The sequence below is a fragment of the Pleuronectes platessa genome, chromosome 19 (assembly GCF_947347685.1).
Source record: "Pleuronectes platessa chromosome 19, fPlePla1.1, whole genome shotgun sequence".
NCBI classification, from domain to species: domain Eukaryota; kingdom Metazoa; phylum Chordata; class Actinopteri; order Pleuronectiformes; family Pleuronectidae; genus Pleuronectes; species Pleuronectes platessa.
In genome coordinates this window covers 15,698,551-15,725,380 of record NC_070644.1, presented here as the reverse complement: position 1 = coordinate 15,725,380, position 26,830 = coordinate 15,698,551, and the positions used below count along the sequence as shown (strand labels likewise).

Here is a 26,830-nt window from a genome sequence, read left to right as displayed (position 1 = left end):
AGATAGATAGATAGATAGATAGATAGATAGATAGATAGATAGATAGATAGATAGATAGATAGATAGATAGATATACAGAGAGATAGATAGATAGATAGATAGATAGATAGATAGATAGATAGATAGATAGATAGATAGATAGATAGGTAGACAGATAGATAGATAGATAGATAGATAGATAGATAGATAGATAGATAGATATACAGAGAGATAGATAGATAGATAGATAGATCGATAGATCGATAGATAGATAGATAGATAGATAGATATGTAGATAGAGAGATAGAGAGATAGATAGATAGATAGATAGATAGATAGATAGATAGATAGATAGATAGATAGATAGGTAGACAGATAGATAGATAGATAGATAGATAGATAGATAGATAGATAGATAGATAGATATACAGAGAGATAGATAGATCGATAGATAGATAGATAGATAGATAGATAGATAGATAGATAGATAGAGCAAGGGGAATGCAACATACGGCTCTATATAAATATATATATACATATATATCTGTATGGATTTGATAATGTGTCAGTGTGTTGTGTTTTGAAGGTGAGATGAGAGGCAGCTGTTTGGGAGGAAGGGAGATAAACAGCATTCTGTAAATGACTTAGATTCACACTCAGGGAATTTATCGACTGAAATGACCCAGTGGCCATTTGTGGAACCAAAGAGGCCATAAGATATATCAGAGAGGAAAACAACTCTGAGTTTGGGGGAAACACAAGGTCCATGACTTATTGTTGATATCTGTGAGGTATGAGGCCCGGCCTCATCCATCTCGGCCGGGTCACAACACTTAATTTTCCCTCATTTCTCTGAAAGGGGAAAATATGATTCCACCTATCGATTGCTGCATAAATGTGTTGCCTAGTGATGAAAGATGAGGTGTGCCTTGCTTTTATGTGATCCGATTAACCTCCAGCTGGGAGTGGGCTCTCTGCTCGGCTCCGGTTCCCCTGCAGTGTCAGGGTGCATGTGATGGGCACTTAGGGCGATTAGTGCTCCTGTGTGTTTTTGTTTGTGGTGATAGATCACCGGGAACATTTCACTAACCAGGTCGGCTCACCAGTGAAGATGGCTCTGTATCATGGTCTGCACTCTATTTAGGAATAATGGTTTGGATTGTGAGATTTGATAAATGATTAGACATTCTTCTTTATGGTTCTTATAAACCAGGTATGTGCATGGGAAAATGTGTATTTATATTTGATTTCCTTTGTTAAAACATGTCCTTAGTACGACAATTAAAACACTATGGGGGGTTTTCAACAGCTCATCTCACACAAGCCGTTATCAGAAGCCTTCTTTGATAAGGTTTTTAAACTTCTCGACCTCGCCTTTGGTATTTTCTCCGTTTGAGCAGCAGCTGACATTTACATCCAGCTCTCCAACAGCTGAGCATAGTCTTTTCTTTTCTCTTGTTCTGCGATTGAAACAGGACAGAAGTTACCTCTCGCGTTGACCGACAGTGGGTCCACTGACTTCAAGGTCCCCACTGCAGCTCCTCTACAGAGCAAGCCGCAAATGTTTAACGAAAGGGAAACACCACGTCAAAGATCACGTCCTAATGTTTTACCTGTGGACTTATGAATATGAATATACTGGATTTCAAAAGATTTTTTTTTTAATGTAAATATTAGAAGACAAAAACCAAGATGTGCGTCTCCTTATACCAAAGAGGGAACAAATAACAGCATGAAAACAGCATGACCTGTTTTTATTTAGCAATAACTGCAAATAGCCGCTTGGGTCCGTCTCTGCGGCTGCTCTCCTAAAAGGCTTCTTCTTGGAAAAAGCAACGCAAGAGGTCGTCTGTGCGTCAGCGTTCTACGAGCCATGATTACACTTCCTGTGTTAGGAAACCTCTTAATCCAAAGTAGTGACCGAACCGTGACCGTTCCATGAAATTAACAGCGTGTTTGTTATAGTAGCCATGGCCACCGCTGGGCTCTATTTCTGGAGACGTCCTATGAGTCGTATCAGAGAAACAAACAACCGACGTGGTGAGTTCAGGTTGGAGCCGACGGGTTCAAACCCAATCCTCGAAAACAAGTCACAAATATTTGTCTTATTCTCATCTGCTCGATATTCTGCTTCCAGTTTACGGCGGCGCTCACATCCCCAGTGTATGTGCATAGTCATGTATAAAGGAAGTGGAATAGATTGAGATCATTTCTGATACGGAACTAAAATGCACATCTAGATGCAGATTGTTTTCGTTAAATCTGGATTTAGTTGAATTTGGGCATTTAGGGAATTCAGGGCCGTGTCTGTGGGATTGAATCCAAAATAATCGACAGACCTCATCAGCTCTCGAACTTTTAAAACAGATGAAGGCAGCGTTCTGCCATGTTTGTGAGGGCTCTGAAGAAACACAGGTCATGCGGGTCATGCACATAATCCCTGGCTGTGCAGTAATCTTGGACTTTTCTATCGACAATCTCCACCTCCTACGGGTGCCGCTCATCTTCCCACCTCAATCACTTCTCACTCCATAGATGTGATATAAGAAAATCTCTTTGATGAATATATTACTGAAGACCAGCCAACTTGAGATGTTTGATCAAGGATTGGACGCAGGATGGACACATGGTGGAGGATGAAGCACTGATGAGGGGAGGAGGATGAGAAGAGGAGGGAGGGATGGGATTTCTTGGGTGAAGTTCTACTCAGGTCACCAGAGATGAGGACAGGCGATTAGAAAAAGAAAACTGGTTTTGATTCGATGCCACTTTATGCTTTAATAACATTTGAAAGAGTTGGTTTTAGAAGTTGCGTGTTGCATGTTGTAGGAACATCGCGGGAAATGGTATAGATGGGTTTTAATTTGGAGACCTATGTCCCTGTGGGCCCCTCTGGCTCATGCTACATGAATATAACATCAAGACTTTAAATCCTGAATCCAGCATCTGTCTAATGATGCGGCCAGTCCGGGTTCAGCCGCACGTTTGATATGTGATCCAACTCCTCAGTCCGCGTCCTGAGAGGCTGGCAGGGCCCAAGAAATCCTCCACAAGAGTTTACAACCAGGATTTACCACAGGGGTTAAGTTATCCGCACGAATCAATCCCTTTTTCATTTGCAGAAACAGTCCTGCAGACATGATTTACAAGTACAGTAGCTGCAGACATGAAAATCCAAGGGCAACTCAGGGCTGCAAATCACGCTGGCTTCGGCTGCCAGGTTATGATGTCCTGGTTGGTATCGTGGAGATGGAACATACTCTGAATCCGAAGATGCAAATTACATTTTCTTCATGTACTGGGGTATTTAGTTCCATCTGGGCCATAGTAAGTGTAAACCAGGACATTGTGTCACAACCCCTTAGAGGACAAAAAAAAAAGGAGTGAGAGAAATCCTCACTCTGAGCGGCATGCACGATCCAGAAGCAGCTAAGCACTCGCTCCTCTCTTGACACTGCTCTCCGTTTTGTCATTTTTTAAGGGTAACCATTGTTCGCTCAGTCAGAACTGTGTAGTAGCAGTCGCTCACTGTGAACTAACTCAGAGAAGTCTTCACATCCCTTGAGAATCTTACATCTGAGCTGCGGCGGTGAATGAAAACACAGCGTAAAACTCCAGCGTCCGAGTAGTTTGAAGAAGATGCCCAACGTGGAAGAAAAGTGCAATTAATTCACAGTTATGATTCATTCTTGTTATTTCCACGGGTTTGTTTCCAATATCAGTGTCCGACATTTCACAGTTAATGCATCTGATTAGAGAGAAGAGTGGTCTGTGATTAGGTTCAGCAGTGTGGCTGGTTTTCATCTGGCTGCCAGCACAACAATCAAAACCGTGGCAGAGGCGGCAGGTAATAGTTTGAACATTTTTTTGTATTTATTTTGGAACAAATTGGACCTGGGTGGGTGATTGGGAAAATACACCAGGCTGCTCCAGTATATCCAGACTTATAGCAGCTTAAACAGATGACGGATGGATTGTATAATAACCCTCCGATCGATTCATTAGGCCGGGTTAGATCGTCAAAGACAGTGACTCTTGATAAAAGACATTTCTCGAAGACATAAGAATGAAAAGTAGATCATGAAAAACCTATTACTGGAAATAGCCTGGTGCATGCACAGAATACTGTTTCCCTGCCTGTCTCTGTCCTTATGAGAGGTATTGATTATTAAATGGATAAATACACCATCAATTCCTACAGTGAATGGTTTATAACTGCCTTATACATGTTTCACGACTCCCCAAACCCAAGTAAATTTCTTTTTTTCATTCACCAACTGCAGTTGAAGTATTTATTTAAAAAGTTTAGTTCAGTTTGAGTCCTAGTCGGGACGGTCCTGTCCAAAAGTTCTTGCGGCCGACTCTGGTTCCGTCCGTCAGGTGAGCAGCTCGTTGCTCTGCTGCACACGGATCGTCACAAATCACTGCCACACGTCACCCAGAGCAAGCAGGGTCCGGGACAGGAAATCAATGGGCTCTCACGGGCCACTCCATCAGTCCAAATATCTGGAGTTTGATGGCAAAGAGAAAGAGGCAGTGGGAATGATTTGCAGGCCGGAGAGGGGGGGAAGGGACGGAGGCAGGTCTTAAGGGCCATGCAAGTTCTGGTGAGATTGCGTGGACATGTTTGAGGCGTGACGTGTAGTATCCCGTAAGAAGAAAACCTCCAGGTTCTTGTAACAATACCAAAAATATATTTTTCTTTAACTTCCTAAAATGGAGGTTTTCAAATGTGGAATCTCCTTTGCATTGGATGGGAGATTGGAAGGGGGAAGCAGGGAAGGAGAGACATGAGCTGAACAACCCAGGAGACTGACCATGTGTTGTGGAGACATTAAGAAGTTAATTATTGTTGTTCATCCACTGATTTGCCTCCGATCAGCAGTTAGACCCTCAGCTCAAAGAGGAAATGAAGGTACTGAAAAGACAGATGGCAGAAGAATGTTCACTACTTCTTTGAATCATAACTAACAGACATGATACAACTCTGAGTTGTTTTCCTCTCTGATATATCTTATGGCCTCTTTGGTTCCACAAATGGCCACTGGGTCATTTCAGTCGTTAAATTCCCTGAGTGTGAATCTAAGTCATTTACAGAATGCTCTTCATCTCCCTTCCTCCCAGACAGCTGCCTCTCATCTCACCTTCAAAACACAACACACTAACACATTAACAAATCCATACAGATATATGGTATATATATATATTTATATAGGGCCGCATGTTGCATTCCCCTTGCTCTATCTATAGATCCAGTGGGAATTACACAATTTGTCCAAATAAAGGCCCATAAATCTATATTAAAAAAGACGACTTTGATAATCATATATATTTTTTACGTTTTTCACCTGCGTCACATCACTGCAAACAGTGACTGCTCATTTTTATGATTGCTTCTAACTTAATTGATTATTCCGTGGCAAAAAATAACTATACAAATATAACATTATAGAATTATAGAATGTTCTGAAAAGTCTGGTTTTAGATTAAGAAAGGTTTGATCAAATAATCAAGAAAAAGAAAAACTCAATTCCATGCTGTATAACATTTGCAATAATTGTCAAGATATTCAAGTTTTCAAGCGGTAACATTTTGTACTAACAGGTGATTATACACATTGTGAGCCATCTGATAAACAGCAGTGTTTAAACCCACTGCAATTTAAACATTCTCAAGGAGAAAATATGTTTGTTAGATCTTGAGTTGCCTCACCAGCATTGACATTACTTTTCAATGTTCTACGGCTGCGTGTTTCTCCGGCTTTTCTTTGGTGCATTGCACGGTGGACATTCACAGCGCTCTCCAGATTCACGCCAATTTTCCAGTGTAAACACACAAGATATTCTCACGACTCGTTTTGAATTACTAATTTGCTGTGGCATTAGAGACCGACCGGATGACAACTTTCCATATCTGACAGTGGTGAAGCACCAGCGACAGTTTGGGGGACAGGGACAGGGAGGATACAGGAGATCAAGTCATATTAGGGAAAAAATCTAAAAAGAGGCAGGAGAATTTAAAGGCCAGATCAAGTTAGTGCGTCACAGTGAAAGGGATCGAGCGCCGGAGCCGAGCGTGAACAAGCCTGATAAGCAAGTGACTCAGAAAGACGTCTGTATCTTGAATTGAGTCGAACAGATTCCTTTTGAATAAGAGCAGCGGCTCATGAAAGTGATATCATATGGAAATGTTTCCGACGAGCCATTTAACATCCCCGCTGGAACCGGGTGCAGATAGGATTGCCTCAGGTTGCAGGCGCTGCATGCAAATGTTCTGGTAAATGTGAAGAGCCGCCGCCGTCCAGGTCATGATTTAGTTCCTCCAATTTTTCTCACTTTGATTTAACACCCTGGCTCAGGTTTTTTGTTGATTTGGGTTTAGACCATGAATCTTTCTGGGCACAATGATGTATAACCACAAGTCTGCTGAGTATTAAAGTTCCTGAGAGAATCCCAGGGAGTCACTGTCACTCTCTCTGTGTTTCAGTGGTGGACAGCAAGGTGATCCTGGAGGGCCTGCAGAGGTATGGCCCCACGCCAATCTACCTGCCTGTCAGCTACCGGATCCTCAACGCCGAGTCAGCGTTCTTCCTGCAGGAGGCGAACCAGGACTTAATGAGGAACTCCAGCCTGCAGGCTCGCACTGAGTCCTTCTTCATCCATCAGGCCCGGCAGATGCCCTTTGTCAATGCTAGCTACGGGCCGCTGTCAGTGCAGCAGCCTGTCCCCCTGGAGCTGCTGCAGACCACGCCAGGGTCCTTCAACACAGCCTCCGTCACTTCATCATCTGTGCCAACAGCAGTGGCAACATCGCCCCTGTTTACGTTCAACTGGAAGGTCCACACATATATTATCAGCGAGAGTATTCACCCCAGTTGGCCAAAGGTCCAGGTGTTGTTCTACGTAGCAGGGAGGGACTGGGACGATTACAGTGCCATCCACAAGCTGCCCTGCGTCCGGATGTTTGCCTTCCACGAGACCCAGGAGGTGCGCGGCACGTGCCGGCTAAAAGGTGAGTTGGGGATCTGCGTTGCCGAGCTAGAGCCCCTGGCCAGCTGGTTCAGCCCCCCCACTGTCAGGCCGGGGAGGCAGCGGGTCCCTGAGCAGGCCCAGGGCACTCCTGTGGAGCTCTACTACATGCTTCAGACGTCGGACAACGGAGACTGCAGCTCGGAGGATTCAAGAAAGGGCAGCCCCGTCCGCTCTGAGCCGCCCAGGCCCATGGGCTATTCTGCAGGCCACACACCAATGCAGCGCATCGGGAGTGTCAGGCTGTTTCAGCCGCTGCTGGAGCTCAAGCTGGACAATAACTTCATGGTGATGGCCCCTTCCAAACCCATCCGGCAGAGAGAAACAGTCTCCACCTTTCTGGCTTTGTCCGCGCTTTCCTCGGTGCAGATCTTCACCCTCAGGTGAGTGAAGCTCCTCCTGGGAGAACACAGTTTACTCTGCTGCTCCGCTAACGCTTTCCCATTTCCCTGTTTAAACAGAATCCCCTGAACATGCTATATATGCAGTTGAATTAAAGATAGTGGTCGGGTTTTAAATGAAGCACCAATGATTGATAGACCTGTGAGAATAATTCACAGCCGCAGATCTGAAAACGCACAGGAACCAAATTATGCAGATTATAGATAATAGATCACACTTTTTAAGACAGCACAGATAAAATAGAGTCATTGCATTTCCTCTTTCCTACGACCAGACACATGTTTAGTAAACATCATATTTAACATCTCGTTTAATCATAAATAATCTGCACTTGGAAAAATCTGTGATTAATCTGGCATTTGAGATTAGGAAATATGTGCATGATAAGCTTTTGATTTGCCACATCACAGTCAACGTCTCCTTTGCTGCCCAGAATCACTTGGGTTGTTCAGCCTGTTTATTTAGATCAACACAATATCACAAAAATGTAAACAAGACAGTGGTGTACACACGTCCTTGTGAAATCAATTGCCGCTGCTTCATTGTGTGCACAGACAACGCAAACACACACAGCACTCAGATCCTTCACCTGGTTTTGCTGTCGCGGAGGAAATTCTAGTTTAAGCAGGAAGACAGTATTTCTAGTGTGAAATAACAAGATTTCCAGTGACAAAGAAATTGTCGCACTCGAAATCTCGACTCTGAACCAACCTGAAGCCTCTTGGTATTTATTGAAAGGGGGTTTTCTGAAAGTGGAAGCAGAAGCCAAAAGACAAAAAAAATCTCACAAAGTTTGAAGAGAGTTCACTCGTGGTATTATTTATCGGGATAACAGTTGAAGGGTCACAACCCAAATTGTGTTATACTTTACTTATACTTGTACACCTACATTTTTATCACATTAGATGATGACTTCTACCATATTTGGCTTCATTTCCTATCTCTCTTTTCTGCTCGAGTGAAGTATTTGTATTTACTGCAACACATGAGGTTCTGTCGAGAAGGTTTGTTTGTGTTTATCGCTCCCTTCCAAAGAACGCTGGAGAGATTACAGATATCAGACTGCTTAGCACCTTCTAAACTGCATCTTTGATAGTCTGCAGGGGATTGTTTTGCCTGGATAACGCCTTAATTATGCTTGTGTGTTATTTATGAAAATTGCTTCATGTTCTCACCTTCAAAATTGCCTGTCGGAGAGAGAAGAAAAAAAAAGAAAATGTTTTATCTGAGTTGATTCCACACAACAAACACCAAAGTGGTTATTGATACGTCGAGCGTTGTCTCGAACAAATTACGATTCAAAGTGACGGGTAATTGCTTCGTGTTGTTTGATGCAAATGAAGGTGTGTAAGGAATATGCTTTTTTTTTACCGCCGGGCTACTTTTGTGCCTGAGATCTAAACCACGGCAGTTGAAACAGTTAGCAGCCTCAGAGTGGAGCTGTGACAGACAGCCTTGGCCATTTGTCAACCCTGGGTAAGCAGGAAATCTGCCAAAAAAGCCTCATTGCTTTTTTCTTTTTTTTTCTCCCACTCCAGTGATGATGAACTCCCATGAAGTATTAGTGCTGGCAGTGTGTGTTTTTCACATTCGTCAGCATGTGTGTAAATGGGAGCTTTAAAGGCGGTGGTGGTTTCTTCTTCTTCTCGTGCCTCTTTGCACCAGCGTTGCAGCCCGATCGTTCAGAAGTTCATCTTTTTTCATGTTTTTCCCGTCGGGATGGAGCGGACTTAAAAAAAAAAAATTCAACCAAAATATCTCATTAGCAACCGAAAGATTAAACCTCAAAGTGTTTGGGAATCACAGGCTCCTTTGCAGCAGTTGATTTGCCAGCTGACCAAACTCTGTGACTGAACACCCGAAAGCTGAGGATTCATCTCGTGTCAGTTGTTTTGATTTCCCCGATAAGACAAAACTCGTCCCTTTAAAAGACCCTTTAAGAACTCGATATTCTCTTGATGATGATGATTTTAATTCAAGTCCACGTTCGCTGGGGGTGGGAGAGTTTGTGCACAGACGTGTTGAGTCTGTATGTTTGCTCGCCCCTGCTCTGCTTCCCCCTCTCTCTCTCTCTCTCTCTCTCTCTCTCTCTCTCTCTCTCTCTCTCTCTCTCTCTCTCTCTCTCTCTCTATGTGTGTGTTTGCATACTGTCTACCGATACTTGCTTATTCATTGGCGTGGGTGTGTTTATGGACAGCTAACATTACAAGTGACTCTGGTGGGTTGCTCCCACAAGCTGAGGCCTCATTAACTATTTATATTCTATGGAGTTTGCTTCCTTCTCCACATTATGTCTCCCCCCCCACCATCCACACCCCACATCCCTGCAGCACAGACAGAAGAATAGTGTCTGTATTCTGGGGATGGAATGAATCTGACTTGATTCGATACGATCACAATACTCGGTACAGAATCGATATTGCAATACTACAAATATGACAATTTGATATAATGATATATTAAAATTGCAATGTTGAATTTTTCAATGCTACAAACTAAAATATACTGTATAGTAATGATGGTGGTGTGTAGTATCGAGGTCCCGCCTTTACACTATCTCGACCAATCTAGAGTCAGCCTCAGCTGTCAATCAATGCATTTAAAACCAGTTTTATAGAATCAAATTAAACCCACGTTATCATAAATATCAACACTTGAACAGACTTCAGTTGGATAAGAACTTCCTAACGTAACAGAAATCGTCTTTGGTGTAATCTTATTTGCCTGTTCCCATGTAGCTATGTCCCCAATTAATATTTAACTAGTTAAATTACTACCTCAGTGTACCTCAGCCCCATGCACCTGATTCCTACATATATGCAGATGGAAAAAGTTATATCTTATACTATATAATTTGACTCTTTATATCGGCTTCTCTTCTTTTTTTGAGAAAACTGCAAAAGGTTATATACATGTACAATCCTTTTAATCCGAGAGAAGTCGTGTGCACTGTTATTTATTCTGCAGTTGATTTAAGTGGCCGGCTGAGATTTCCAAGGGCCAATAAACCTCAATTCAAAGATGCATCAGTGTATGTTTTTATTTATCGCTCTGCCCTGTTTGTCAGCATCATTTACAATCAGCAGAATGTGTCATTTAATTTATTGACTCACTCCGGGCCCTGCTCGAAAAGGTTGGCATGTGAGGAATTATGATATTATACCCGCAGGCTTTATATTACGTCAGGCTGTCTATTATAACTGCAGGTTATGATTTGACTGATTGAAAAAAATATTTAACTTTAATGATAATTTAAAAAATATATAATTTTACATACCAATGTCTACCCAGCTCTTAACGTTTAGCAGCACAGATAAATCAGCACACTTAATCAAAGGGCTGTTTCACCGGCCATTTTTCTCTCTCTGCCTTGTTGTGTAATTGGCTGTATTGGCTCTAGTTCAATGCAATTATTTCGACTGCAATTACAGGAATTCAATCTCAGATAGTTGACAAAACACATAGACATTTGTGCACACACACACACACACCTACACACGGAGTCATGAATATTCACGCACACACTCACACTCGCAGACACACACGTGCGTGGACCTGCTCGGTGCCAACTGTAGAGTCACGGGGTGTTTGTCAAGCTAAAGGCTCCCACTGGAATCAGTAATTCCCGGCTCCCTGCCTCATTAGCCGTGGAGAGAGTGAGGCGGCAGGTTCGGGGGAAAGCAGCGTTCTCCAGCTCCTCCTTATTCAACATGCAAATGGAAAAAAAAAAAACGTTTCCTCCTGAACAAATTAACAGGCTTTTCAAAAGATAAATTGCCCCAGCTGTATTGTAATTTTGACTAAACAATCCAAACGTATTTCCACGGACCCTCCCCCCAACCCCCCCAGGGCCGATGTTGTTGATGAATGCAAATTAATTTCGAAAATTCTGAGCGTGTGGAGGTGTAAGGATGAGATTCCTCATACTGTGCCAACCCAAACAACCAGCAGGGGTTGTTTTATTATGCAGAGATTTAGCAGGTGAAAGAGGCTGGTTCAGTGTCGGGGCTGTGAATAAAGACGTGGAATTAGCGGAGGCAGTTATTCAGGTGCTCGGGGATGAGCCGTGCTTTCCCGTCAGATTCTGCTCCAGGTCGGGTTTTTACAGCTTGTGTGACTCAGCTGATTGTTATTGGCCGTTGTTTGTTGAAATATCAACCGTTGAAAAGGTTTTCGAATAAAGATGTTTCTCCTCGGAGCATTAGCCTTATCTCGACGGCACTCCTGTGATTCAGTTCTCGGTAAAGGTCACCCGGGATAGGTGTGTTGCTCTTCCATTTCCTCTTCTGTACCTATCTGAGCTTTTTCTTCTCCCTCATTCCCGTATTTTATCTGCCGCTCTGTCTCGGTTCCTTGTGTTTTTTAACCTTTTCCCTGGCGGTGCATGCGCTCTGCTCTCCCGTCACATTCTTTGTACTTCCGCTGAGTTCGACATCTTCCTCCTTCTCCTGCTGCTGCTGAAACTGTGGCAAAAAAAAAAAAACTCCTTTGTTCTGAGATCTAAATATCCAGGAGCCTCGTGCCTGAAATTCTAATTCAACTCTGCCTCGATGTGAAGTTCAGCCTCCTCTCCCCCCCTCCCTCTGCCTTGCTCTTCCCAGCTCCTTCTTTCCCTCCCCCCGCCTCCTCACCAGTGTTTACTTTGAAAGGCGCTCATTCACTCATTAATAAGTAATTAGTGATTTGCGGCCTGGGGAGACGTCACTGTGTAGATCCCAGTCTGTGTTGAACCCGGCCACCGCGGAGCAATCACCAGCTCCCTGCAGCAGGTCATTTTGAATCCTTGTACTTTCCACTGTAACGATTTCCCATCACTATTCTGCTCTTGAATTTGTGTCTCAACTGATGAACCTATTGGACATCGGGAGCCCAGAATGCATTGCTCTGCCACTTCCCTGCTGCCCGTCCTCGCTCTCTTTGCACTCGCTCCGTCCATCTGTCTCGGGAGAGGCTGCACGTCCCACAGGAATCTTTCCCCATCCCGCGGCTTGGCAGCGGGTCACAGGCACCAGGCCGCACCATTCAGAGTGACACATGCCTCCAAGGACGCTCGGTTCTGCCGGGGCCAAGGGTCGCTTCGGTTGTTCTCTCTGGTTCCTTTGAACTCGCCAACGTCTCGCGGGCTCGGCCGGGCAGCAGGAGGGATGAAGGAGGGATGAAGGAGGGATGAAGGAGGATGGAGTGGGTCCTCCCGGGGGACTGAAGATCCATGTCTGGTTTCAGTGTTAGAGTTACTAAACTTATGTGTGGTAGGTAGGAGGGAATCTGCAGTCGTAGATGCTTCGAGCTTGAATCGGCAAGCCAGAATCCAATGAAGAAAACAATACACTTCTACACAAATGCAATTGTGTTGTGTCTCTTGTATTACTTTCTGGATGTGTATCTGTAAAACCTGAGGGCCAGAAGGAGAGAGAAGGTAATCCTGGAAAACCCACAAGAGGAGGCTCCACTTTGGAGATTTGCAACCGATACTTCCAACCCCATCCCATTGGTCCTCTCGTCAAAGCTACGCCCCCAAAACACATTAACACAAACAATCTCACAACTGCTCTACACCACACTGGCTTTTTTGGAAGAAGATTTCAACATATACGATTTTAAAAAGTGTTTCCTTTAATAAAGTCCACAGATAAACATTGATTGTGTATAACAAGGTTCTCAAAATATTTCTGCTTTGAATGTTTAGAAGATTAAATTAAGACGAGCCACGTTTCAAAATGAAGAATGTTTCTCCTTTTCACAAACTGAATAAACTGTCAAACTGTTTCAAACATCTTTGTGTTCATGAAAAAGCAACAAATAGAAGAAGATGTTTTCATTGAATATAAATTAAAAAAAGGCTAATTAAAGTCTATTTGGTAAAGGAGCATTTGGTGAATGGGTTTTAAAGCTATCAACATAATGTTAATTATAATTTTTCCACCTGACGAAATGTATTTGCTTTTGCGTTTCTATAAATTAATTAGTAGGAGACAGAGCTTATTCATTCATATTATTGTAAAGCGTCAAGATATAGGACTCTGATTAAAACTGTTTTATTTTTAATGAAAATAAGTTTCTAAAAGGTTTCACTAAAGTCTTATGAGGTGGAAACGTATCGACGATTGTTAAATGTTGGAGGATCGGTTCAATCTCAAGGTCTCATTCATTACAGATGTTAAACCTTCACTTCTGAATCAAGACGAGTAAAAGAAAAAGGGAGAAAAGACCAGAAATCACAAACCTATTGAGATTTATTAAAAGTAAAACTGACAAGTAACTATGTTTTACTTGATTGACACCGCACATAAAAGAGCATACAATCTCCCAAAGAAACCACTTTGATATCAGCTGTAAGAATTAGTTTCCAGAATGTTCATTTTTACTTTTGGCAGCTATAAAAACCTTCCGTTGGCTCATCAGACACTCCTACTTATTTTCTTCCCCCTGTTAAAATAAGAGCTGTTGTGCCACCGTCAACAGCTCGAGCTGGCACCGGCTGAGAATCATAGACTCGTGTTGTCCTTGAATGTTTACCAGTCATTTCCCATTAAAAAAATAACGAGGTGCTCGCATTTTACCATCCATTACGTTGATAGATTTCACTCAGACAGAAAAAGAAGTGCAGAGTCGTGCTGTAAAAATAAATCTGCTCGGTTAAGCGATCAAATAACAAAAGCTGCACAAACAATGAAAGTTGGCCGTTAAATTTGTTCCACCACCTTATGGAGAGCCGTGCAGATTGTAAGGCCTCTCGGAGATAACGTTGGGATTTTGGGGCGGTGAGAATAATCACTTCTGTTGTAAACGCACCGTGCGGCTCGCGATCAGACATCAGCCTCGACGTCTAAAAGCTCGACGAAGACAATCTGAGAACAGTCGTACAGTTTGTTAAACCCAAAAGTGGGACACTGCTGCACTTTAGTTGGATCAGAAACCTCTTTGCATATCAACGTAACGGCTCTGTCGCAAGTCAGAGGGGGATTTTTTTATTCTTATTTTTTTGCTGATGCAACTTCTCAACTTATCCCGCAGTTGTTAGGGAACTTCATGCAACACTCTGACTCCCAACTTCTGCAGCAGCGCTTCCTCCAGCTCCTGCAATGTGAGGCGAGGATGATACATGAAGGGGGGGGGGGGGGCCGGAGGCGGTGACAAACAGGGTGGGATTAGGTGCTGGAGCAGTCCACCGGGCAGAATAAGCTCTGCCGGCTAACTGTGTGCTGGTGTCTCTCCCGGCTCGCTGCCGCTCTCCGACAATCATAAGCTTGGCCTCCTAATCACTTGTTTATCCCCCGATGTTTCTCGTAAGGATTTGCTTTGATTAGTTTGATCCCGCGGAGTTGACAGCTGCAGCACAAACTCGGATTCATGCATATTTTAATGTGGACGGAAGGCAAGGGGAAATAAATAAAGAGAGAGAGAGAGAGAGAGGGAGAGAGAGAGAGAGAGGGAGGGAGGAGTGATGAAATGCTGTGGTAGCTGCTTTTTAGAAACTGACACTCGGCCACGAAAAAAACCCATCTCGGCTACATGAGAAATTGCTTCGCCCACAGTGGGGTTAGAGATGTGTGCAAAGATTGAAACACAGACAAACAATAAACAAGGAGCGAGAGAGAGAGGGGAAAGATAAAAACCAATGGAATCAAGCGACACCATGTTTCTGCTAGTTAATTTAAGAAAAAAAAAAAACATTTGTTGTTTGCCCCACGGCGACAAAACGCTCTTGCCACAGCATCTGGGTTTCATCCCTGCAAAAATGTGAATCATTAAAACTTAATGTGTGTGGAAACAAGGGGAAGGAAACTTTGGAGCTGCGAGACGTTTAAAGACAAACACTGCGTCGCTGTGGCTGAGAAAACAAACAAAGCATGGGGAGCGAGGATCCCTGTGTGCGAGTGGAAGTGGAGACAGTGAGGCGCTCGGTCTGGTGTTATCGGTGAGGAGCCTGTTGCCTGAGGAGCTGAGGAGCTACTCAGCCTTCTGCATGTTGCCCACTCCAAGCTGCTGGTAAATAAACATAGAGCGTAATTACCTTGCAAACGTAAACACATAGGGATAGAGCCAGACTTAGGGGCCTGTCTCAATTCCTCTCCCTTGATCCTACCCATAGATATGAGGTGCCAGAGTGCCCCCCCCCCCCCCCCTGCAAACAGCCCCCAGGGAGAGAGCTGGAGAATATATCAATGTCAATATCAATGTCGTTCAATATCAATGAACGTTATTATATCAAAAACCATTATAGACCGACATTATAATAGTGAGACATCTGACAACTACAAGACAACACACAGTCAGTCAGAGTGTTTACATCGGTTATGTCAATGTAATGTTATTTCTTTATAACACGAGCAGGGAAGTTTGCAAAATGTGTCACAGCCATTCCCATTTGCCTCTGGATTAAAGCTACTGGAGCCGCTTCTTTCTCTTCTTCCATTTTTAAATGCTGTCTCAACTCAGTCTGAAACCCTTTCCCAAAAAGCGTTTGGTTCGTTTGAATACCACCTCTTTTGGTCGGGTCCATTAGTCTGGATCATGGTCAGAAAAACCCTTTCACACCCCTTGTTTTGGTTCAATCTAAGCTGAAAGGGCCGGGGGGTCTGGACCACAGGGGGCGAGTCTAAAAGCACCCGTACAAAAGTACTGTATGAAGCTTTCAGAGAGGTGAGAGAGAAAATATCCCAGCTTTCATCGATCCTTTCATCCATTATCTATAAAGCTTATCCTTGGAGGGTCGACGGGGCCTTGAGCCAATCCCGGCTGAAGAGAAATAAACATTTATCAATAAACATAACTCCTTTTCAGATGTGTTAGCCCATTTGTACATCTCTGATTTGGTTAATCGTGCGGCTTCGGGGATGTATCCCGCTGTTCTATTTATTCCATTCCAAAATCGTGTGTTTTCTGTGGCTGATGAAAAGCAGAGCCCCCATCTCAACGAAGCCGTGTGACTGGGAAAGGTCGGCCGCAGCGACAGAGAGTAGGTGGACGCTCGGCTTTAATGAGTGACCAGAGATGAGAGAGTGGAAGCTGAACATAAATGTACAGGCGTGAGGTGCGACGGTGGCAAACACTCGCTGAGATTGACCTTGACACCGAGTTCCCACTCCATAATTACACGGAGGAGTTTAAAGCAGATCAATCATGTTCCTCACATTATGGATAGAAGATAAAGCCACTGACCAGGGCACAGCCACACACACACACACACACACGCACATTTAAAATGACTAATGACAGAGCATTAGAGTGATTTGATTTTTATGTATGTAATGTGGGATATGATTATACATTTATTCATATCATTTGACGCAGAATTAGATATGTCAGTCTTTATTAATAGGGTTTTTTATCAGTTGGAGTGATGCACGTCCAGGCACACCACAGATAAGATAAGATAAGATACATTTATTGGTCCCACAGACATGCACACACACACACGACATGCAAATGGGGGGAAGTTTGTTCTCTGCTTTTGTCCCATCTGGTGAACACAGGAGGACACACAGAGCAGTGGGCAGCCATGCACAGCGCCCGGGGAGCAGGTGTTGGGGGAGTAAGGTGCCTTGCTCAGAAGCACTTAGACAGTGGGGAACAGATCCAGGTGTTGTCCGTCCAGGTATGTTTTTGTGTTGTCACTCCGTGGAGTCGAATCTGAGACCATCATTGGATTCTCTGCCCATAGTCCAACTTTCTGCCACTAGTCCACCGCCTAAGGAATAAAGCCACTGTAGCTTGGTGAAACTCACTGGTGAATACAAATGGTGACTCTCAGTCAGGGCTGAATTTGGTGATGAGCTGAACACGGGAGTCTGGTTCTGGTTCATCATGATGAACCTGGATCATCTGGAGCCATTGAGATGGTTTCACGGCATCCAGGTCCAATGGGTGAGCCCCCTGCCTCCAGCTCAAACATCAATCTCTTTTGTATAAGAGAGTTGGCTGCAGCCGAATTTTAAGAATATCAGAAAATAACTAGTAAATTGGCTCCCTGTATTATCCACAGATTTTCCTGCCATCTTTCAAAGTTGACGTCTTCACCTGCGTCTTCTACCTTCATGACATCTCTTTTTCCAAATGCTTGTTAGAAACATCCTCAATTCATGCACTTGCTGACTGTGGGAGTTCTCCAGACACGTTCCTGCTGTATTCTCACATGGGCTCACGCTGACATTTTCTGATAATGTCACCAGGGAGCTGCAAGAAAAGTTCCAGACATTGTCCGAAGCGACAGACTGAGACCTTTGTGTTTTCACAGAGTCGACCGACAGCGCTGCCTGTGGTCAAACAGGTCTGAGCATCTTGATGTATGAAGGAAACTCGGTGACACTCTCAGTCCTGGTTTGGGATATTTCACAGCACTTTCTTGCCTTTTGGGAATGAGAGTGACATTACAGCTTGTTAAAATTCCCCTTCTGCTCCTCCGAAAATATTGCTCTTTCATGTGCTTAGCTTTTATCCCCAGAGCAGGTCGCCTTCCAGCAGAAATAGGGAGTTTCGGTGCAGCGACAAAGACCTGGAGTCCAGGCTGGAGTCGAACTGACGGTGTCTAGGGCTTCTGGGGAGAATCATTAGGCGGATATAATATGCAGCATGCAGCTTGGAGCTGTGCCCTTGGCTGGGCTTTAAGCTGTGTAGTGTTGGTCAGTCTGGTTGTAGCTGGTTGGGAGGTCAGCCATTGATCTGCAGATATAAGCTGGTACTTTGGATCCCAGCCTTCATCACCCTGCAGGGCTGCCACCACCGTGGGTGGATAAGCCTTGATCTGCTCAGGGGTCTGGATTTGTGTGTGTGTGTGTGTGTGTCTGTGTGTGTGTTTGTGTGTGTGTGTGCAGGTTGATAGAAAGATGTCTGTGATAGCTGTTAGTGTGTCTTCGTTGTCACATGTGGTTGTGTGTCTGTGATACATGTGATCTGTACAGTTCTTTTCTTTGGTGACAGCCCTGCTGGAGAAAATGATCGACAGAGGAGATGAAATGAAGAAATAAAAGATGATGACAGGTTATGAAAACGAGTGAATGTTGCGTAACTGATCGTCATCCACCCGTTGAGAAGTCAACATCGATTTTTAGAAATAGTTACATAACATCTAAATAACGACTGAAGCAACAGGAGAATAATAAGAGAAGTGATTAACTGAAGGGGAACTGAAGTTACTACAGTTAATTCATGTGTTTCAGATTGAGAACTGACATTAAACAGTGTGGAATCTGGGATGTGTTGACCCGAATTCACGTGAAAACCTTGAAGTGTCTGTTTTCTAGCTGAGTGATGGTAACATCTGGCGCCATTGACAACTTTCTCCTGCTCACTGCCGTTCAGCCAAATGTTTTAGCCTAATTGCTTAAAAAGAAGCGTGTGTCCTTCGTCTTTGTGATAATTTCTTAAGCTCAAATTAAAATAGGAGAGGAAGTTTCGCACAGTTGTGCTAAAATTCTGTGGTTTTTCTTTTAACCAAATGCTTTGTGTGTGTCCCTGACAACTGAAGACACATTTGTAAATAAACGTTTTGTTTATATTGTTTAACACGGCCAGATGCATCATGTGTCATCACAATATTAATTAAAACTACTTTTCATTCAAAGAGACACACTGATTAACAAATACACAAACAGCACCAGATTCACTGATTTGAGGTTTTAAATAATACCTTGTGAAAATGTTCAATTAAGTAAGTAATTATTCTGTAGCTCTGTAAAGTCAGTGTAGCCTAAAGTTCACCCTGTATCGCTGATAAGGCCAAAACACTTGATGACGCTAAGGTGGAAAACTGAAATTGTGTCCCTAACATCCACTGGTGGCGGTAAACACCTGATCTTCTGGGAGTTGGTACCTTAAATTGTGCCGTGGACCTTCAAACTTAAAGGGATATTCACCATCTTGTCCTGTGTTCTTAAAATGAAGGCAACATTACAGTAATTCAAGAAGAAACCGGTGTTATGCTGTATTTCTCAGAGCTGAATACATGGAGGGTGATAGTGAAAGACGGTGATTTATGCTTTAATGATGATTTTCCAGAGTGTGTGTGACATCATTGCTATGTCACAGCAAACGGTGTCTTCACTCTGGACTGAAGCTCTCTCTGTGTTATGCACAGCAGTCAGTGTCGAGCGCTTGGGGTTCTGTCCACAACACAAAAGAAGCTTTTCTCTCTGTTCTCCTGTCATTGTGCCATTGATGCAAAGCCTCGTCAAAGCCCTTGGACCGCCGGTTCACCTCATCCCTGCTCCAGTTGGCCGTTTTCCAACCCACACTATCACCATCACTCTGTTAGTGGCTCACTTCTCAGTACAGACGAGCGGCACTTCGGCCCGAGGTCGCATTGCAAGTCCCTTTGTCTCCTTCTCCAGACACACAAACTGAAGCGAAAGCAAAGACTCGCACAAACACATCAAGTTGCTCTCAGTTCGTTGTCCAACAGCTTTAGCGGCTGCTTAGTGAATTCATGGGAATCGAGAAATGTGCTTCAATCCATTTACAAGGCATCTAGTGCAGGGTCACAGCTCCATGATCGCTCATCTGGCTCAAAGTGACGGCTCTTTGTGGAACTCGCTTACTGGGAACACAGTAGCATGTCCATTGTATGTGTGTGGGAAATGGAAACGATCGGCTTTCACTCCCAGGTCAAATGACTCTGGCAGTCTAGACGCTGACGCTGCACCTTTTCCAGTGTGACCTTATGAAGCACGTTGAAGTTACATGGTTGTGTATTATTGTTTTTACTTCCTGGGAACAACGTGCGACAGCAATATTTCTTCCTCCCATCGTGCAAGATGCGATGCTGCCAAGTGCGAGGGTAAAAAAGAGCGTCTCTGTTTCCAACCTGTCCCTGAGGTCGAACATGGTTCACCGGCAATCGCACGTATTTGGTGTTTTACCTGAGTTTGAAAAAACTGTTTATATTCCCCCATCTTCGCAGCCACCATCTCAACCAATTTCAACCTTTGCCTCCAGCTCCAGCGTAAATTATCCAGAGAACCTTTTTTCAGATAGAATCGGCGGTGTCAAATTTAATAATAGATGTGTCTCTGCAGGTTTTTAGTAATGATAAGATCTCCGCTCTGCTTCAATGAGCGAGTGAAGTTACACGTCAGTCTCTGGAAAGTGCATTTTGTTTGTGCGATGGCGTCTCTTGATCTGTTTGCAGCGAGTCTCCTGCTAATTAATGTGCTGTGGGAAGAAAATTACAGCCCTGGCTCGGCCAATTACTGCTGCTCGGTGTCGAGACCCGAGAGTGAAATGGAGCGGAGTGAAATGAGCAACAGGAAGCGGAGAGAACCAAACGCTTAGCTGGTGACAGGAGTGGACGGCTGAGGCTTCAGCGAGCCGCCTGTGTTTCTGTCTTTGTGTTAAGTGACTAATGAAGGACTTCTGTGCGTGGCCTAATTTTTGCAAAAAAAAATGTGAATCCTTTTTAATTTTGACTGCAGCGTATTGATTGCTCGCTCGGTGCGTAGCTAAGTGCTACTTGATGGACTGAAGAGCACATGCCTGTAAAAGAAAACCCCACCGTCACATTTTAATGTGTTGAATGTGGCTTTGTGGATGCTGCTAAAAGATCCACTCACATCAATGTAGACTCTCTTTCAGATGTCATGAGCATTTCTTTGAGAGAAATAGGTTGCATATATTAGCAAGAAGTCACTCATACCAGTAGCTGTGCTGCCAGCAAAGACCCATGAAGAACATCTGTAGTTTATACATCTGCAGGTTGTCTGATGTGGTTTTGGCATAGAATCTAATAAGGATGGACGACATGACAGCTCTCCAAAACTGAAGCCAAATCCTCTTGATCACCCCCTGGTGGCTGGCTGCAGTATAGGTCATAAATCCATGGACAAAACTCAAATAGTCAAAGGACGCGAAGGTAAAAGAACAACTTTATCTTCAGGCAGCGTAACAGTAAATCTGTGCCATTTATTTGAATTATCTTAGCTTGGTCTCTGACTTGTTGCTCAGGTCAACTGGTTGATTGGTTTTCTTCTCACACAGAACTAAAACCTATTCGTTGAACAGGTGTGTGACTGTCACCTTTGCATTATCAGCGCTGCATGTGTCATAAACAATCAAGCTCCGGTGACTGACAGCCGGGCCTGTGGCACTTTGCCTGCGTCTTTTGAGAAAGTGCGTTTGTGTTGTCTGGTGTCGCAAAGAGCTCACGGAATACACAAAAAAAGAACTGATGAAAAACTGATGAACGAATCAAGTCAAACCGTCATGTTGTGGGAGAATATTTACACCATACATTTGATGTGGGAAATGCTAAAACACACAAAGTAGGTCATGAGCTTAACACACCTCCGGTTTTAACCCTTTTGCTGATGTGACGTGCATACGCGTATCAAAAATAATCCTTCACAATTATAAGCTGTACATCCCTCATATGGACCATGACATCCCTTTTTAACAGTTCACAATCAAAAGATGTGATTGTGTGTGATGCAGAAAACAAACCGAAGAGGTACATATGAGTTTTTTCACCAAACAGGTTGTTTAAGTAATTTGCCATAACATTTATTTTGATCATAGACCGAAAGATATTAGAGGCTATCACATTTGATCAGTGGGTTACAGTTCCTGCTCAGATCAAGGTGATCGAGGCCTGAAAGACGACTTGTCCTCGGTCCGTCCCCCCCCCCCCCCCCCCCCTACTGGCACACAGGGTTGGACTGTGGTCCCTGGAGGAACAGACCCGACACTGTCACGCCACAAGGCTCGATACAGACAAGCTGTGTCAGGGGGCCCGGGGGAGTCACGCGTGTTCACACACACACACACACACACACACACACAAACGCACAAACACACACACAGACACACACTGAGAGAGAGCCGCCCTAGGGAGCCCTCTATGAAGGGAATTGGTGTAAATATCCAGTGGCAGTGGAGGTGTTGGTGGCCGTGTGAAGTGGAAGCGCTGGCAGCATGGTGCTGGCTGATAAGCACTACTAGCATACAGGGGGAGAAGTGAGCTGGTCATCCCTGTTGAAACACCGGCAGCCACACATTTCCCCTGTACCGCATTAAAGCTGCGTCCCAGCGAGCAGAGGCTCAGACCCCTGCAGGGGGACGAGTAAAGTGGAGGGGGGGGCATGACGCTTCCTGAATTTATGGTACAAATTTGAAGGAGTACATCTTTCCGTGTTTGTACACAAAAGACCATTGAGTCAGTGACACAAGGGTTAGGTTGTGTATCACTTTGGACTTTACATCAAAGACTGCATCCTGGACATTTACTGTCATGTAGCTGATACTGGATTTTATATGCTCATACCACTTTATATACATTTACCAAACAATATATCAGCTGATATGTTGTATAATGTTTATAGGTTTGTAGGTTTATGGTCGATTTATAGGGGAGATATGTTTTTATTGTGTTTGTGCACTTGTCCCTGGGCGGGGGTTGAATCCTTCATTTTAGTTCTTTTTATGTTCAAGTGTTTATTTCTCTGGTAAGTTTTGTTACTTATTTTTATCCTGTGAAATTTGGGTGAAACGTACGACTGACAGCTGAGACTGACTAATGACTGGTGGAGTATATGCAACAGCAGGACCTGGATCCTGTGGCTCCACACCACAGACACTACTGAAGACTCTTAATCCAAGTTACACACAAAGGATCCATGTTCAGACTGCAGGACATTTATTATCAGGCAGCTGACACTGGATTTTTTTGTGCCGTTATATACAAATATATAGATCTTGATAGCAGGTGATATTATTCATATTATTTATTTACTGTAATTTGGTAGGTTGCTGGTTATTGGTCCTTTTGTAGTGTTGGTCTCTGTAATAAATATGGATTTCTTGTTTTTGTTCACCTTTCCCTGGGCAATGGAAGATAAAATGAAATTATCTACTAATCACATTTAATTCAAATCACTGCTTCTCTTTGTTTGAGATAAATCTACTTTCACCACGTCTAAATATGGCCTTAACGTTTTCATATTGATGCATATCTGCTATAACATCATATATCTGTGACAGGCCGGGATTGGACGATATCTGTCGGGCTGCAGCTCCTACATTTCCCCCCCGTGCCTTCGGTGATGTGAAGCATGAACTTTCCGGCGAGGGCAAGATAAACTGCTGCAGCCTTTTCTGAACTACACACCATGAACAGCGCATGATGAAACCATTTTGCAAGGATAGAGTTGTCTGTTAACGCACTAAATTGTTTAGTTAAGTTTTACTTCATGGCAGTTTACTGTCTCCTGCTTTGCAACGGGGTCAGACTGTCTGGTATTTTCCTCTCTTACTCTTACTTCAGTATTTAAGATGGGGTTGTTTTTACTCGTCGAAAAAATCATTAGCTGCAGGACTTGGCGATGAAAAACCAAATCATATTGTAGAACACTTCTTTTCAAGCTGACAGTTTTTATGTCAGTCCCATCGTTACAGTATTTTCAAGGTGGAGGAAATCCTTCCTTGCTCCGACTGCAGTACTTCCTACCTGCTCCGGGGTCCATGTAGAACCTGTGTTGACACAACAACGTGCTGCGCAGTTTGACTTTGGCTTTGCTCTTGAAGGGGGGGAGGGGGGGGGAATACATTATTTACTTTTACACAGACGAGTGATGAGGAGGCTTTGTTATTCTTCATAGATCTACTGATCTCTCATATCTCTGATCAGGTCCTCCGAGAGGGAAACTGGGGGGAAAAATAACAAGTTGGAGAAGAAGAGATGTTGGGGGGGGGAGGGGGGGTATATTCTTTGTGGAGGAGAAAAACAATTTAATTTCAGTATTTCAGTTTAATTTCTTGCTGATAAAAAAAAAAGAAAAAAGGGCCAAATTTGATAAAATACCAAATTGAATTACTGAGGAGAAAGGTCAATCTGCATTTTCACTCCATCTAGTGGGCGGCTGTGGCTGAGGGTAGAGTGGTCGTCCTCCAACCTGAAGGTCGGCGGTTCGATCCCCAGTCTGAAGCATCTGCATGCCGAAGTGTCCTTGGGCAAGATGCTGAACCCCGAATGCCCCCCCCCATAGAATAACAAAAGTGCTGCAAGTAGATGCACTGTATGAATGTGTGTGTGAATGGGTGAATGTGAAACTGTAATGTAAAGCGCTTTGAGTGGTCATCAAGACTAGAAAAGCGCTATATAAATACAAATCCATTTACCATTTAAATGGCCCTTTACTTTTTTTGCATCCTGTTGTAACTTGAGAAAAACACAGTGGTCTTCATCAACCTGTAAATCCTTACTCAATCTTCTCCTTCTCGCTCTGTGCCGCCATCACAACCCACATTTTCTCTTACAGTCTTCCACCCACTTAGATTTGACCCCCTGCTGCGCGTCGCCTTGATATAATGGAGCCTGCCGATGGCGTCTGCTCAGCAGTTACCACTTTTTGCAAATTATAGAGTTTAAATGGGGTTAATGTACATGCTTAAAACGGCAATTTCCACAGCTCAGATCTGAATACCTGCGATTCTACCTTTCAAATTTTACAGCAATCAGCAAATGTTAAATGCTAAAGGGAGACATGTCGACTTTGTCAACGACGGACATTGTCTGAACTGTTGGGTTAGCATGGTGGCTGTCACCGCTCCTGTCCCTTTGCCACTCCAGCACTTACTGTCCTGGTCGCCTTCCCCCTGGCTCCGCACAAATGTCACAGCGTTGACAAATAAGTCGGCAAAAGACATTTAGATCCGGACTGTACCTAATTCTCGCCAGGGCCCACTCAGCTACACTCACACTCAGCAGGCAGCATTTAATCGATGGGTTCAGGGATACTAATAGTCCCCAACGGCAGGAGCTGACTGGTGCACTGTAACCTTTGACCCTTGAACCCGGTGGCCGATCAGACGTCCACGGTCTCAAAACCCTCAGATATTGAGTCGGTAACTCAGTGAAAGATGAAGTCCAGAGAGAGATCGTAGATTTAATCCCCTTCTCAGCAGCCAATGGCTCTCAGCGCCGTGGACGTGGCAGACTCCATCAGTCCTCGGCGGCTTTTGTGTTTGTCCCCACATCCTTCAAAACCTTCCACAACAGTTTATTAATGCAATTTACGATCTAATTAGCAGGCATAATGAATAGTCAACCATTTGTAACGATCATGATCACAATGTTTTAGCGATTTTCCAAAGATGAATTGTTTTGGTAATGGCTTCAGATTGAGGTAATTTGCATACATATGGCATTTTTTAATATTCTGTGCCTCCTCTCCACCGACGGGCGAGGCGTCACAAGCCGTTTCCTGACACTACCGTAAATTAACACTCACTTTTAACTTAAAACGTTCACATTCAGATCCTTCATACAGTCGATCAGATATCTTGCCACTGCTGTAGAAGCCTTCAACCTGCATTGATATTGATGTTTTTGTGTTTACGATTGTGCAGCGTGTGCATGTGTGTGTCTGCAGACATGCTGGCAGCTCTGTGCGGCTGCAATTAGACACAGCACTGCTCGGAAAGATAAATGCTAATGTCAGCACGCTAATGTGCACACAGGAACAAAGCCAGCGTGTTGATGATGAAGATATACTGTACATCATATGCTGTGAGGTCCTCTGAGGGGAATTTCTGTTTGGGGAGTCAAAGCATATACAGCCACTCGTTTCCAGATAGTTTTATTTTGTTTCATATGCTCACGGGACTCTGCCCCCTAGTGTTTAACGCACGGAAATGCTTTTCTTTTATGGGTAGAGGTGCGGCAAATTTTGGTTATTTTAACCTAACATACTTCAAATGTGTTAATTTGGCTGAGCATGTTTGTATCTGATTATAGCCTACACCTAAACAGGTTAAATACTGCAGACATCTGAATTGGATTAAACAGCCTCTTGGCTAATTCACTTTATGCCAACTTCAATTGCATTCAGTTTGTCCGAAATCCACCGCAAATATTCAGTTTATTAAAAAAAAATCCAATAATTTGCCTCAAAGGTTTCCACAGGAATCAATACGCCTGCGGTTGTCTTGCATACAGACACCGAGCTGTGAGGAAATGAGGCATTGACCTGACTTGACTTCTCCCTGCAGTGCCCCTGTAAGTGCCCGGTTGCAGCACCGACAAACAGCATCAGTGTTAATCTGTGTAACCCTTCCTACATCAGGTTTACCAACTTGCCATAATCTGTCCCGCTACATCCTGGGATTATACCACGTGGCCTCCTTTCTGCGTCCGTCCAAACACTGGATGAGTCCTGGATCATCCGTCCGTCCCCAACACAGCCAACGAAAAGTCACATTTTTTTTATCCCCTGGATTCAACCTCAAGCTGTGTCTGCGTGTGTTTGCCCTATCCCCTATTTAACTGGCTCGGCCTCCATTCAACTTCCAGCCATAGGGATCAAGCCTCTGTCTGCTACAACATGACCCCATTCCTTCAGCTAATCTACAGCAGCAGTGGTAGTTAGTTCCTGGAATCCAGCAGTAGAGAAAAATGAAAAATCTAAAAGTTCTTTAGAACACTGCTTGGTGAA

The 26,830-nt window shown here is 43.8% G+C and overlaps 1 protein-coding gene across 1 annotated transcript in view; it reads left to right on the top strand.

Moving 5' to 3' along the window:
* The window catches only part of LOC128425246 (transmembrane protein 132C-like), a 123,966-nt gene that overhangs the window by 37,445 nt on the left and 59,691 nt on the right, over positions 1 to 26,830 (top strand). The window contains 1 exon segment of the mRNA XM_053411778.1: positions 6,401 to 7,390. Coding sequence (XP_053267753.1) covers positions 6,401 to 7,390 — 990 coding nt within the window.